Source organism: Mytilus edulis, chromosome 4 (assembly GCF_963676685.1).
Source record: "Mytilus edulis chromosome 4, xbMytEdul2.2, whole genome shotgun sequence".
In the NCBI taxonomy this organism is placed as follows: Eukaryota; Metazoa; Mollusca; class Bivalvia; order Mytilida; family Mytilidae; genus Mytilus; species Mytilus edulis.
Window position 1 is genome coordinate 26,212,432 of NC_092347.1, and position 14,332 is coordinate 26,226,763.

Below are 14,332 nucleotides of genomic sequence, written 5' to 3' on the forward strand. Positions count from 1 at the left end.
TTATATTGTTATATATTTATTTTTTAATGTTTTCTTCAACAGGTACATCATCATCAAATACATTGAATATATAACTCTTTGAAAAGCAATAATAAAAGAATGTGGTAAAAAAATAGAAGTTTTTCAATTAAAACATCATCCCACACATTCATACCGTTAATTTGGAACAGCCATAAAACATTCTTTTCAATAAAACAATTTTCCATCCTAAACCAATTTCTTTAAAATCAATGTCCCTAAAATTGCAGAACTCATTTTGTAAAATTTTACACAAATTCTTTTAAAAACAGGAACCACTTACAACCAAATTTTCATACTAATTATTTACCAAACCATATTTGTAGGTCATGCAAAACAAAACTTAAAGCTAAAGATGATTATAATTTCTACATATTAAGATGGTTTTAACTAGAATATTCGGTCAACAATGTGGACTTTAGTAAAAGGACATTTTAGCCATTTCTATATTTTAAGTTTATGTTTGGGAATGTTAAATTATAAAATAGCATAATAGAGGGAATGGATTTTAACTTCTTTTAGAGTATTTCTAAATATCTTCACATAATTCCAATCTGACACAACATTTATTAAACACACTACATGCATATATACCAACGATATTCTTTTTTTCTGTTTTTTTTTAAACTTTTTTTTATCTATTTTACATTTTTTTTTTCTTTTTCAAATAAGAGTTATCTTCAGCCATGATTTCTTATGTTTACAAAGACTGATCCATTAATATTAAAACAAATATGAGAACCAGAGAAGACATTTTTTTTTACAAAGTAATGTCATTCAATATATGAAAATTAAGAAAGCTTCAAATACACATTGCCTTCCCTGGGTTCCATAAATGTTTGAATTGGACTGCCAAAAGAATAATTTTACTTCTAGGTAAATTTAATTTATTGCAAAAGGAAATGAGAAATAGATGGTGTACATTAATTAGAACGATCAATAGATTACAAGAGGTTACACTAAAAAATTACTTGTATTTACTTGTATTTATAATTTTTTCTCATTTCTTTCAAGTTTTAAATTGACAATTTAAAGTAAAATGAAAATTCAATTTTCTTTTTTCCTAGATGAAAACTGGGGGGATATCGTTATCTTCATGACATCTATTCTTCTTTTTTTTTCTTTTTTTTTTTTGAATTTTGTTAATTCACACCCCACCAAAATCAGTTTCTTTGTTCAACTATACACAATGTTTCACTTTTTTCTGTACACTTTTTATAATTATCATACACTGTACATCAACCTGAAAATCAAGTAGCACTAATGATTGGATAAAATCTCTTTTGACTGAATCTAAAATAAAACCTTTTTTTCTATTCCTGATCTTTATATATGTAAAAATGTAACAACGTAGTTCCTCATCTAAAATTAAAATGGGTAAATAAAATAACAGAACATTTCAGTAAAAAAATAAATCCCATCTTTTTCCTTCACTTGTTTTAAAAATTAAAATCTTTATATGAAACTATAAAAGTAAAAACTGTTGCCAAGTAATAGTGAGAACAAGTGGTCAATAACAATGTCACATGATGGTCGAATTTCAGTAAATCTCTTCCTCTTCCTTCAGACACAGATCCAATTCAAAATCCTCAAAGAATTTATCCTCCATTTGGTTATCTGTTGTCTGATTGTCCTTGGAGTCGGCAGTCTGGATGTAGGCTGGTGGGGGGAAGATGTTGTCAACCTCTTGTTTGATCGTGTTGATTTGGTTCTTGATATGAACATTGATGTTTGATGAGGCTGAATCGGTTGTGGATGATGAACATGATTCCATCTCACAGTCAGACGGAGATGTGGAATAGGCTGTGTCTTCTGATGAACTGTCAAAGATGTGGTTTTTCCTGTAACAACAAAAATCATTCAATACTGTTTGTTGTATTACACAATATAAACAATTAGAACTACTAACAATGGCTAGGTTAAAAAAAATAGCACTAGAACAAACATCAACTATTTCCAGTGAAATGAAAATGATAAAACACTGTTAATTCATTAACTTGTGTGTGATTTTATTTTTGCAAGTGTTGGACAGTAAGTAAACCTTAAACAAGTTAATACAAGATTTACTAATTGTGATTTCAAAAAATGCTACATAAAAGTTGATTTTTTTCAAAAAGGAAAACAATGTGTGAATTTTCATCAGAAGCAGATTATATAAGATATGTTACCTATTCTCCATCTGTTGTTTTACATGAGGAGGATCCCACTGATGTAAATTGATTCTCCAGTATCTGACCTGACAATCCCAAGATCTCCTACTACACTTCATAAACTTGTTGGGAGTTCTAGGATGGCCTTTCTTTCTTTGATTTCTGAAGTGGGAAAACAATATTAACCATTAAAAGACTATACATTTTTGGTTTTCTCATTGGTTAAAAGTAAAGGGAATCCTCTTTGACAAATTATTATATTCTTCAAATAAAAAAATCATGAGAGGTTAATATAAGATATGAAACAGCATCTATGTACCTAAACATAGATACCCAAAGAAAAAGTCAATGTTGTTGGTTTATGATGTCATGCAAATGCTTGTTTCTTTTTCTGCTTGTTTTTGGATGTATCTTTTCTAGTATACTTTACGGACTATTTCAGTTAATGAAGTTAGCAACTGCGATAGCAGATCGTAAATTTAGTATAAAAACAGGTAGCAATTTAAAAGTATCTTGAGCAAAAATGAGAAAATTGGAGAAGGATAAAAAGTCATATACTAAAACAACTGTTGATTTTTTATTTCTGTTAATACAATAATTTATCAACCTAAGATTGGACATTCAACCTTAACAGTTGGCATCAATGAATATCATATGACTGAGTTAATCTCTATCAAGAGATTTATAAACATTACTTGTACATTTATCAAGATTAGTTGCCAAAAAGACAAAACGGTTAAATTTGACATGTCAATGCAACAACTCCTATAACTACTCATTTTGGTGGAATGAGAATGTAGGCAGATCTTTTTGACATATCAAAAACTTATATACCTTACTGAATGGTATTGGTTTTGCTTATTGTCGAAGGCAATGTAGTGACCTCATGTTGTTTACATCCATGTTCCTTGGCCTCTGAAGTAGTCTATTTGACAATCATACCACATCTTTTTAAATGCATGAATGGAGATAACTTAGAACTTCAATATTTCAAATGGTAAAGCTAGATTGGAGTACTTTTTATTCTAAATTACAGAAAATAAAAGTAAATTTTGAATCTTACTTTGGAACTGCCTTTATATATTCATCATAAGCCAAAGTGTTCTTTCCATAGTCAACTGCTTTCTGTCTTCTTTCTAGTATAGCTTCATCAGTTTCTTTTTCCATTGTCGAACTCCTGTAAAAAATGGTGTCAATAAATAAACTGTTGACAGAAATATGTCGGCAAAGAGCTGTTTAAAATGTTCATGTAACCAAACTTTTTTTCTAATATATTTATTCTGTGTCTTGTCTGTAAAATTCAGATAATAAAATGCAAACGTCAAACTGAAATGGTAATATAAGAGAAGTTTATTCCAGGCGAAACAATAATAAAACCTATAAACAAGTTTAAATATATAAAATACCTTCTTTCACCTCTGTGTTCCCTTTTATCGTCACCTTTCATTTCTAATCTTCTTCTTCCAGCAAACCTAGTAATAGAACAACTCATTAGAATTTCTAAGCCAAAAGAGCAAAACATATTCACAATCTGTTAATATAACTTAAATTAACATTATTCATTCCAGATGATATTGTATTCCACTGTTACGGCACTGTTCCACTGCCACTGACTGGCTGTATATTTATCGTAATTTGCATTCCTGTTTGATTTAATCTTTGAGTGACAAGAAGAATTAATTCCAAAGCCTAGCCAAAATTTGTGGATTAAAAACAGGACATCCAAACACTGGACAGTACATGTTATTGAAACAAAATGTACATTAATCAATTTTCGGAATATAAAACTCACAGAACTGCTTCACATAAATTCCCCACTTGTCTATACTATTGGTTGACTAGAAGCTGGACAAATAGGTTTTGTTGAAAACTATTGATTCTTTTATGTACAATTTGTTATTTCAAAGATCTAGATTACATTTGATGGGTTGAACTCATTTATGTAACTTATTCAATGGTAGTGTCAGAAAATTTGGTGTTGATGGTAAACGTTTCTGTAATTTATTAATTGATAAAATATCACACTGGTCCTTTTGGAGTATCAGCTTAATGTAAGTCTTAATACATTGATATAAACACAAACCTATTTCCATCTGCTCCCTGTTCCCACTGTAATCTTTTTCCTGATCTGTCTGGTGTGTATCTACAAAAAAAAAACCAACATTTATTCATCTTTTAAGGTAGATTCATGGTTTACCGCCATCTTGGATTGTACTATTGCATTGCAGTAAACAATCAGTCTAGTTATTTACCCAAATCTCCAAATTTGTAGACAGATGTGCATTTTTTTTTATAGATTAGACTGTTTATCTATATGAAGAAAACTTGCTGATTTTTTGCATTATTCAAAATATTTCAACAAATACCAAATATATGTGTTTTAGAATAAAGGTTTTCAACTAAGCCAGTTAATGGGAGATAACTCTTTTAGTAACAAATTTATACTGGACATATGGGGAAATTTTTTATTTATACTTGTAGCAAGAAAACAAGTTCAGTGACAACATTTTTCTTTTTGTTTTATTAAAAGATATATCAAAACCTATCTTCTTACAATTTATTTCAAAATTCTATCTCAGATTTTTTTTTATGCACAAAAAAATGTTTTTTTCATGATTATTCTAAGCAAATTTAGGCAATTTTCAACAACTCATAGCTTGAAAAATAGCATGCTGACCCATCCTTTTTATCATATTTTTGAAAAGAGCATAGTAAAATCTTCATTTCAGCAAAGTATAAAAAATGCTGTCTCGGGAAACATATACCTATGATCTACCTCGAGTTATCTCAAATGCTTCTTTTTCTTCACTCAAGAATGCCATAGAATTAGTTTAATTTTTCCAGTACAGGCTATCATTTAAATTATATATAAACAAAAATGTGTCCTCAGTACATGAATGCCCCACTCGCACTATCCTTTCCCATGTTCAGTGGACCGTGAAATTGGGGTAAAAACTCTAATTTGGCATTAAAATTAGAAAGATCATATCATAGGGGACATGTGTACTAAGTTTGAAGTCGATTGGACTTAAACTTCATCAAAAACTACCTTGACCAAAAACTTTAACCAGGATCTTAAAGAAACATAAATTGTACAAATATTTTTTTAACAGTAACTTTAAATTAGTAGTGATTAGATTTTACTAATTACTTCATTATTTCGTTTATGATCTAATATTGTGTAAACCTACATCTAAATGTGCAACCTCCGTAGTGCAAGGCTTAGTCTTACTTTAAACAAAATGTTAACTCAAAAATTGTGAAATGCAAACCAATGTGAATGTTCTCAGTGTAAACGTGATAGTACGAGTAGCATGCTTAAAGAAACAAGCAAACAAAGTAAAGAAACGTGTCGTACAGAAACCTATAGTTGTTTATTTCTGTGTCATTTTGGTCTATTGTGGAGAATTGTCTCATTGGCAATCATACCACATCTTCTTTTTAATAATTAATCATTTAAGATTGAAACACTCCACCTTTTTTTCGGAGACAACAAGAGAAAAGGAAAGAATAATTGGTTTCAGACATTATCAATTCCGCGAGATCAAGAAGTTTGTTTTTTATTTTTCAATCTGAAGTTGTACAAACGCTATAGTTGATACGGTGTATTCGATTATTAAGAGTCAAACTTCGCCACGAATCCTCACATACAAGCCTTAAAATGTCATAGGACAAACTTTAATTCCATAAGCGCAAATTTATGACTTTGATGAAAGGTTGTCAACTTGACACTCATACCACATCTTATCTTTGTGAAGGGTACTATTGATAAGGCTTTCAAACACCAAATTAAACTACCGGTTAACCGGTTAATCGGTTGAACGATTATCCGAGTAACCGGTTAGGAAAAGTGTACGATTTGACAACACTACTTAAATTATACTTGATGGGTCGATGTACCCTTTTCGAGTGATGACATGACATACTTTGCTATGTCGTAGATGTAGATGTACTTTTTTTCTGTTGAACTAAAAGGAAAAATAGAGGTTATATCGAAATTAAAATTATAGAACTTAATTACAGACATTGCTTAAATTTTACAATTGTTTAGTTTAAGTACAGCTTATTGGTATTTTGTATTGGCATTTTTTCACCAAAAGGTATATAATTTGGAGCTTTTTCAATGATACAAACATTTTAAGTCATCTTGGGTCAAAACGAATCGATATTTTTGGTTGATTTGTGTACCATATCAGAAAACAGCTGATAGAGTTATAAACAAAATTTGTAATGAAAAAAAGAAATTTTTAAAATTTTAGCACCCTCAAGCCTTAAATAATGTTTTCTATGCAAACTATTTTGTCAATCAGCCTTATCTGTTTTAATGATACTAGTATTTTCATGATTTCAAAAGAAATTTGTTTGAATATTTGAGTGTGACCAAGATTGAGCTGCTGATAAAATAATTACTACCATAAATAAATATGCTAAGAGAGAGAGATTTGAAGAACATTATAGTTTGTACCTTGCTAATCACACTCACAGAATATTTATTTCACCATTCAAATTTTTAAATTAACACAATGTTTCAGGTAAAAAGAATGTCAAGTCATATTAGCCATTTTCATATGGTCAAAATGTCCAGAAGAAGTATATGTATTTAAAAGTCAACATCTGATGCAAGTTAATTTTTTTTTTTTTTTTTTTTTTTTTTTTTTAGAAATGAATTCTACTATGAAATGGTTTCTCAAATTTTAACAAAACCAATATAAAATCAAAAACCCAAAGACAATAATTATATTAAGAACTACCTAGAACACTTTGGCACCTATTCCACTCATCAGCTGGTCAATGTCTTCAATGTTTATGTGCACAAGAAGTCATGACGTCATCATCATGAATATGACGTCGCAAATTGGTTCAACTGAAGATTGCGCCATATTTCTCTCAGAAGAATCAATAAAGTTGTCTATTTCACAAAAACTGAAATTTTCTTTCAACCAAGGAGCCTATTGGTTGGATAATTTGGGCACAAATCACAAAATACAAAAATAAATAGCAGCATATAAAAAGAAATTTTTAATAATTTAATTTTGAATGTAAAGCATCTTCTGATTGGCTCAGTGTTTTGTCTATCAACTCAATGACATAATTTGTCATGTGACTGTGACGTCATCAACGTTTTTTTCATAATTTACTACGGTTTAAAATGCAATTTAGAATTAAATTATAAAGAATGACTAATATTTTTACTGTCTATTAGAAATAACATCAAAAATGTGGTGCACACTTTAAAATAACCCATGATGTAACACATAATCTGATTGGCTGTTTTTTGGGTCTATAAACTCATAGATATTATTTTGTCATTTGACCCATGCATCATCTGTGAATCTCTCATTTCTCTTACAAAAATATCCTGTAGTATCAAACCTAAACAATTCACATATCAAATGCTTCAAACCAGATGGATTTTACCCCCTTCATTAACAATTATTCTGACTTTCATAAAAAATAAACAAAGATGTGGTATAAAAATCATTGAGACAGCAACCAAATGATATAAAAGAAACTAGATATGATGGAACAATGTAAACAGCCCAACTCTCAAAAAAAGCTTGAGCCATTTTCAGGAAAAGAAATTTGAGAGTGAAAAAAAAAAATTCTGTTTTACTGGGTTTCTTTCACAATATAAGTCCAAAGCTGGTTATTTTGGCAAAAATCAGCAGAGAAGAATCAAACATAAAACCAGCAGTGAACTCAGAAACTAACAATCAGCACAGCATGTGAAAGCATTCAGGAAAAAAGTCTAATAATTGTTCATTACAGAATGAGGGACCTCTTTGGACATTTGAGCTTTCTGTTTAGTCTTTGTTAACCATGGACATTTGATACAAGAATGTAACTTGACAATGTTAATTGTTAATTCCTACATAAACCACATTATAGTCCTCTAAATTTATTCATCAAAGTATAAAAAATATCAAATAACAAGACGAAATCAACATGTTTATGTATAACAACATCAAAGATCAAGAAATAGATTCAATTCAAAACAAGAGGCTCGCAAGAGCCTGAATCACTCACCTGTAATTCTTTGCTTAAAATCTTTCCACAATGATAATTTTGCTTTTCATTTTATATTAATGAGTGTCTTAAAATTCCATTCAAATGTTCTTTGTATCTGTCATATTATCTTCAAAACCGTAAAAAAAAAATGCATTTTACCCCCTATGTGCCATTTTAGTCATAGTGGCTATGTTTCTTGACGTACAAATGAAACCAGATGCTCCGCAGGGCGTAGCTATATACGACCGCAGAGGTTGAACCCTGAACGGTTGGGGCAAGTATGGACACAACATTCAAGCTGGATTCAGTTCTAAATTTGGATTGTGATTAAATAGTTGACACAGCATAGGTTTCTGACACAGAATGAATGTGTTCTAATGAACTTAAAATTTTTGTTTTCTCTTAGAGCAATTCACTATGCTGTTGAATATTAATCCTCTCAAAACAAGAATGTGTCCTCAGTACACGAATGCCCCACTCGCACTATCATTTTCCATGTTCAGTGGACCGTGAAATTGGGGTAAAAACTCTAATTTGGCATTAAAATTAGAAAGATCATATCATAGGGGACATGTGTACTAAGTTTGAAGTCGATTGGACTTACACTTCATCAAAAACTACCTTGACCAAAAACTTTAACCTGAAGCGGGACAGACGGACGGACGAACGAACGGACAGACGGACGCACAGACCAGAAAACATAATGCCCCTCTACTATCTTAGGTGGGGCATAAAAATGTTTGAAAAAATTTTCTTTTTTATTTATGAAATTTCAAATGAGAAAAATTGAACCCAATTTTTTTAATCACATCCCCCTTTCCTTTATTCCAAAACTAATCTCAATTAAAATTTCTAATGGAGTTTGCAACAATAACTACTCATTTAAATACATCATAAAATATTAAGATGTAAAAAAAACTGCTTGTTATCACTGAATGTTATTTATTATAATTTATCAGTTGGTAGTAAAAAGTGAATATACATTGTATAGCCCTTTCCGATAACTAGGTTATCTTCCCTGAAATTTGGAACTCTCCTGTGAAAGGAGATAGTGGTAAAAGTCCTTCCGGTAGGTAACCGGCAAACTGAAACGTAACTGGTTGCACGGTGGATAAAGTCAGTTTATAGCGAGATATAGTCATGGGAAAACTATACTGTTGTGCAACAAATTGCCATAACTATAGTGGCAAAAGCGTAAATGACAATACTGTGACTTTACATAGGTTTCCTGTAAATAGAAGACACAAATCTATATGGCAATGCCGTGTCAGTCGCAAACAATGGAAGCCAACAAGTTGTTCAAGGCTTTGTTCAGAGCATTTCATAACGAAGAGAGGTCCAACAAAAGATCACCCATTGCCTTCAATATTTGATCACAAGATATTTAAGACCACAAACGTAAGTATTTGCTGTGATTTCTAAACAATGTAAAAAGTTCTAATTGTCTATTTAAAATATTTTGATTTAAAAAGATGTCGGACGTTCACCATACACATGTCTATAAATCATTTGTTTTAGTGTTTTTAAGAAATTAATTAAAAAGTTTTCGTTACAATACTGGTGTAATTTATTATAACTTCGTGTATATATGATTTCTATGGCAATATCAGATGCTTAAAGCCATAAAGGTGTCTATGTACAAAAATTATAAAGTGTTATTTCATTTACATGACTTCAATCATCGTTTGCCCTGGGAATTTTATCTCCATCTTTTATTAGCCGGTATAGCATACACCGACCCAATTGAAAGAATAAGAAAAGCACATGTATCATATGGTTCTCTTTTTTAGTGCCTACATGTACACCCAGTACAATAATTAATATTGACACTTATGCATCCTGTAGCATATTTTTGTATATATGTATTCCATGACTTTATATATATATATATATATATGTGTGTGTATTTAATCCTTAAAAGTTATGTAAATTAGCAGAATTTTGCTTCCCATACATGTATTTGATTTTGCCCTCCTTTTTTCAGTTTGATTCATCTTTTAAAGAATTTGAGGAAAACAATGATTGTACTAGTACTGAAGATGAAACAGATCGTGATATCATTTGTGATGGAAATGAAGAGGCAAATAATGGCATAGCTGATGATCCAAGTAAACATTTTTTCACTGTTGACAGTCCTTCTACTATTAATACTTCTGTTAGATTGAACGATTACTGTGGTTATATTGATCCATCACATATCAGCTCTAAATTTAATCAGGAAACACAATGCGGAAAAACATGTACTGGAACGTTAAATGACTTTAGTTCACAGACTGATACTTTAACAACAGAAAAAGAAAACCAACCTTATACTGTATACCCTATCACAGATGCTGAAGTAAATGCCACACTGCCATTTTTAACTATTGACGATATCAGTAGTGAGGAAGTTACATTTTATACAGGTTTACCTAATAAGCCGACATTTTATTTATTGTATGAACATATTATGTCAAATATAAAAATTGTTGAGCCAGAGACTGGAGGCAGACCTCAAAAACTTAGAGGTGTGGATGAATTATTTATGGTTCTAATGCGGTTGCGTCTGGGTTTACTTACTCAGGACTTGGCACGTCGTTTTAATATTTCTGTTTCTACTTGTAGTAAAATATTTAACAAATGGATTGATTTAATGTATGAACATTTACATTTTCTTGTTGCCTGGCCTGATAGAGAAACTGTCAAATGTAATATGCCTGACAGTTTTAAAAGGAGGTATCCAAATTGTCGTGTAATTATAGATTGTACTGAAATATTCACAGAAACGCCACAGTCATTATCTAATAAAGGAAGAATGTACTCTGACTACAAGTCACATATGACATGGAAAGTTTTAATAGGAATAAGCCCGAATGGTGTGATTACTCATGTGTCTGACCTTTGGTCAGGTAGTATATCAGATAAACAAATAACAAAATCCAGTGGTCTTATTAACAAGTGTGATCCAGGCGATGCAATAATGGGGGATAAAGGATTTCTTATATCTGATATGTGTACTCCGAAAGGAATTTATCTCATAGTACCACCAACCAAAAAAAATGGTAAATTGACAAAACATGAAGTTGAAAAAACGAGGAGGATAGCTAATCTTAGAATACATGTTGAGCGTGCCATGGAAAGAATTAAAAACTTCCGTATAATACAAGGAGTAATGCCAATTTCCATGTCAGAAAAAGTTTCAAAGATTGTATTTATTGTTTGTGCTCTTTGCAATTTGCTACCACCTCTTATTCAACAATAAGTTATAATTGTTTTACTTGTAAATACTTGTCACATGACTGTTTTCACTTTGTCCTTCTGTCAGTAAACAATTTTCAAATACACAAAAACTCCAAAAAGAAGTACATTTATACAAATGTTTATTTATGACCCCAAATGAAACTTTGGATGTTCTACCTTCTATTTTGATATGCATATTAATTTGTGAAAAGGGAGCTACTTTCAGTAAATAAAAGGCCTATTTTTTGCATGTTTTGGTTAAAAATTAAAATGTTGATGAATATTTCTTTGTAAATACACAACCAACTTCAAAATATGGATGAAATTCTCTTAAATTGTACATGTATCTATTGATTTTGCATTTATATATACATGTATAAAGTACATTTAATTTATCTAGTTCTATGATTTTAAGAAATGTTTACTTGTAGATACTGTTTACATATATGTATATTATTAGCATGATGTACAAGGAATAAATTAATATCGACATGATACAAATAAACATTTTTTAGCATTGATTGATCATTCATAGTATGTTGATTTTATATTACTAGGAGATGTGTTGTGATTGCAAATGAGAAAAGTATTCACCAGAAAACCAATGACATGTAGTTTGCCTTGAGAACTTCAATAATGAGCAAAACCCATATACCATCATATCCAGAACATATTTAGCCAAACCATGCATTTACCTGTATAAATAAAATGATTTGTGGTTTATACATCTCTGACACAGAACAGCAATCATGACATCCTGATATCTAATATCAGTCACTGTACTTCACAAAATTGTATAGCTTTTTTAATATTTGAACATGTTGAAGCACACCATGGTGAAAATCTTGTTTTAATGTAGGATAATTTGAAACTTTAATTGCAAATTATATTGTAGGGTTCAGATTTTTGGTGTTCATTCTAGAATAAATTTCTGACATGACAGTCTTTCAGGTTTACCCATTCTCAGACTTTTTCATTTTTATTTGATCAAGTGACGTCCATGATTTTCCCTCTACAAATTGAAAAAAAGTTGTATACCACAATAAATTAAAAATGAATGAATCCACAGTAATTTATATGACTTTTCTTGTGTGCATTTCAGAAATACTATAAGAGAAAGATAACTAAAATTAAATTTTAACATGTTTAATGCGTGTACTCACAACTGCCATGATTATTTTTGGCTAGAATATATAAATATAATCAGGTACATGTATGTAGGTTGTACATGTCTCTTATTCTGGTGTTTAAGTAACATTATGAAATTTTAAAACAATAAATTATCTTTTGTTCGAAAACATTGTTGCACATTTAAGGAATTAGTCAGAGAGTTAATTGTACAATTTCAGCCTTCGTTTTACACGGCTTGTAAATAGTTCTGGTACAATGGCACTACAGAAAAATGCATTTAACTTAGGTAACATGATGTTTTCCCAAAGTTCTTTGTCATAGCATATTCTTTCAAACTCCATTCCTTTATTGGTCCAAACAACAAAGTGACACCATGCACGTTTAGTTATAGCTAATTGTCCCTGAACTTGATAATAATAAGAATGACTACGTTTAAGTCTTAAACGCCCAAAATTATCCAGTTCACAACAAAAATTGCTCTGCCTTGCTGCTTCCAACGGATGCATGTCTCTTAGGGCATAAGGACATTTAACCTCAATCACACCATGATATGGATTACAATGTGGACAATAGACTAATCCATCAGGAGTAGCACCCAAATGTGGCAAATTCTCGTTTATAATGACACCATTTTTTGTAGCTGTGAGTGGTGGATGACTCTCCCTTACACGAATGAGGTAGCTATCAATAGCTATTTGCTCATGATCTTTGCCCCAGCTGATTGCTGCATTTGTGAAACTTGGTGTGTAATCTAAAAGATACTTTATGAGGTTGTCAGGTTCAGTGTCAACCTTTCTCCTGACAATATTGCCAAACTTTGAAGCCGTTAGACGCCCTCTGCGTACCTGTTTCCATAAAGGGTTTTTGTGTTGCTCTCTTGTAGCTACTTCAATTTTACTACAATCATCCTTTGTTATTTTCAAACTATCAAAATAGGATAAAAAATGTTGAACACACTCAATACTAGTAATATCAACTGTATCCATGTATGAAAAGTTAATGTTATGAAGTTTTGGCAATGTTGATACACTTGTATTATTCTCACATGAATCTGATATTTGTGGAAAGTTCATTAACCAGCCAGCATCAGGGTTTACATTCATAAGTCTTTCCTTAAAGCTCAGAATTGCTGGAGTTGACAGATCTTTCGAGAACGATGCATTTACACTGTAAAGGGAAACTTTTCTATCTGGAGACTTAAATTTATTGAATACCATTTCTTGAGATTTTTTTGGAGACAGGTTTCTGTTGCGTGGCTTTATCCATTCACAAGCCTTTGAGGTTGGTGCAATCTTGCCAGAATACTTTTGTTGTGTTATGTCTGCTATGCCATATAGAAGAGCTGCTATGTGACTACAGGATTCTCCAGCCCTGCAAAAAACTTCTATATCAATACTTGTAGTCAAATAACTATAAAAACAAAACAATTGTTGAAACACTTCAAAATAAAACATTAGTAACAATATAAACATTAATTTATTGAAACTAGATTAGAAATAGATAGGAAATGTACATTAAGATAATAAAAATAAACTTGCTTCTACATTATAAAAATGGTTATTATATTATTTCCATGCTCTAATTAATGATTAGTAAGTACATGTAATCATTTCATGTTGCTTTAAATATTTAACTTTGAAATGATTTAATTTAATTTACAACATGAATCTTGATTATGAAAATTTGTAAAATTAATCACATGTTCTTCCTATGACAATATAATATATTTGACACCTACAAGTTAATCTTAATTGGTCCAGTATATTTATTTATTACAGGAAAACATGCAATTTTACAGGTACAAA

At 30.7% G+C, this 14,332-nt stretch overlaps 3 protein-coding genes across 3 annotated transcripts in view; 1 reads left to right on the forward strand and 2 right to left on the reverse strand.

Annotated features, from left to right (window-relative positions):
• The window catches only part of LOC139521789 (histone RNA hairpin-binding protein-like), a 26,504-nt gene continuing 12,172 nt past the window's right edge, over positions 1 to 14,332 (reverse strand). The window contains exons 5-9 of the mRNA XM_071315416.1: positions 4,252 to 4,311; positions 3,575 to 3,640; positions 3,232 to 3,345; positions 2,187 to 2,330; positions 1 to 1,859 (exon numbers count right to left, since the gene is read on the reverse strand). Of these exons, the coding sequence (XP_071171517.1) occupies positions 1,559 to 1,859; positions 2,187 to 2,330; positions 3,232 to 3,345; positions 3,575 to 3,640; positions 4,252 to 4,311 (685 nt within the window). The 3' untranslated portion in view covers positions 1 to 1,558. The remainder of the gene's footprint in view (positions 1,860 to 2,186; positions 2,331 to 3,231; positions 3,346 to 3,574; positions 3,641 to 4,251; positions 4,312 to 14,332) is intronic.
• LOC139521788 (uncharacterized) lies at positions 9,219 to 11,810 on the forward strand. The gene is made up of 2 exons (XM_071315415.1): positions 9,219 to 9,575; positions 10,162 to 11,810. The coding sequence occupies exons 1-2, from the start codon at positions 9,318 to 9,320 to the stop codon at positions 11,416 to 11,418; spliced, it is 1,515 nt and encodes a 504-aa protein (XP_071171516.1). The 5' UTR covers positions 9,219 to 9,317; the 3' UTR covers positions 11,419 to 11,810.
• LOC139519306 (uncharacterized) overlaps positions 12,306 to 14,332 on the reverse strand; it is a 3,251-nt gene continuing 1,224 nt past the window's right edge. The window contains exon 2 of the mRNA XM_071311286.1: positions 12,306 to 13,898. Within this exon, the coding sequence (XP_071167387.1) occupies positions 12,728 to 13,898 (1,171 nt within the window). The 3' untranslated portion in view covers positions 12,306 to 12,727. The remainder of the gene's footprint in view (positions 13,899 to 14,332) is intronic.

What these genes read in the sequence shown, in the direction of transcription:
- LOC139521788 (XM_071315415.1), top strand. Translation starts at nt 9,318, where the DNA reads ATGGGAAAACTATACTGTTGTGCAACAAATTGCCATAACTATAGTGGC. An exon ending in AGATATTTAAGACCACAAAC is followed by an intron (nt 9,576 to 10,161) that starts GTAAGTATTTGC and finishes TCCTTTTTTCAG; the next exon opens with TTTGATTCATCTTTTAAAGA.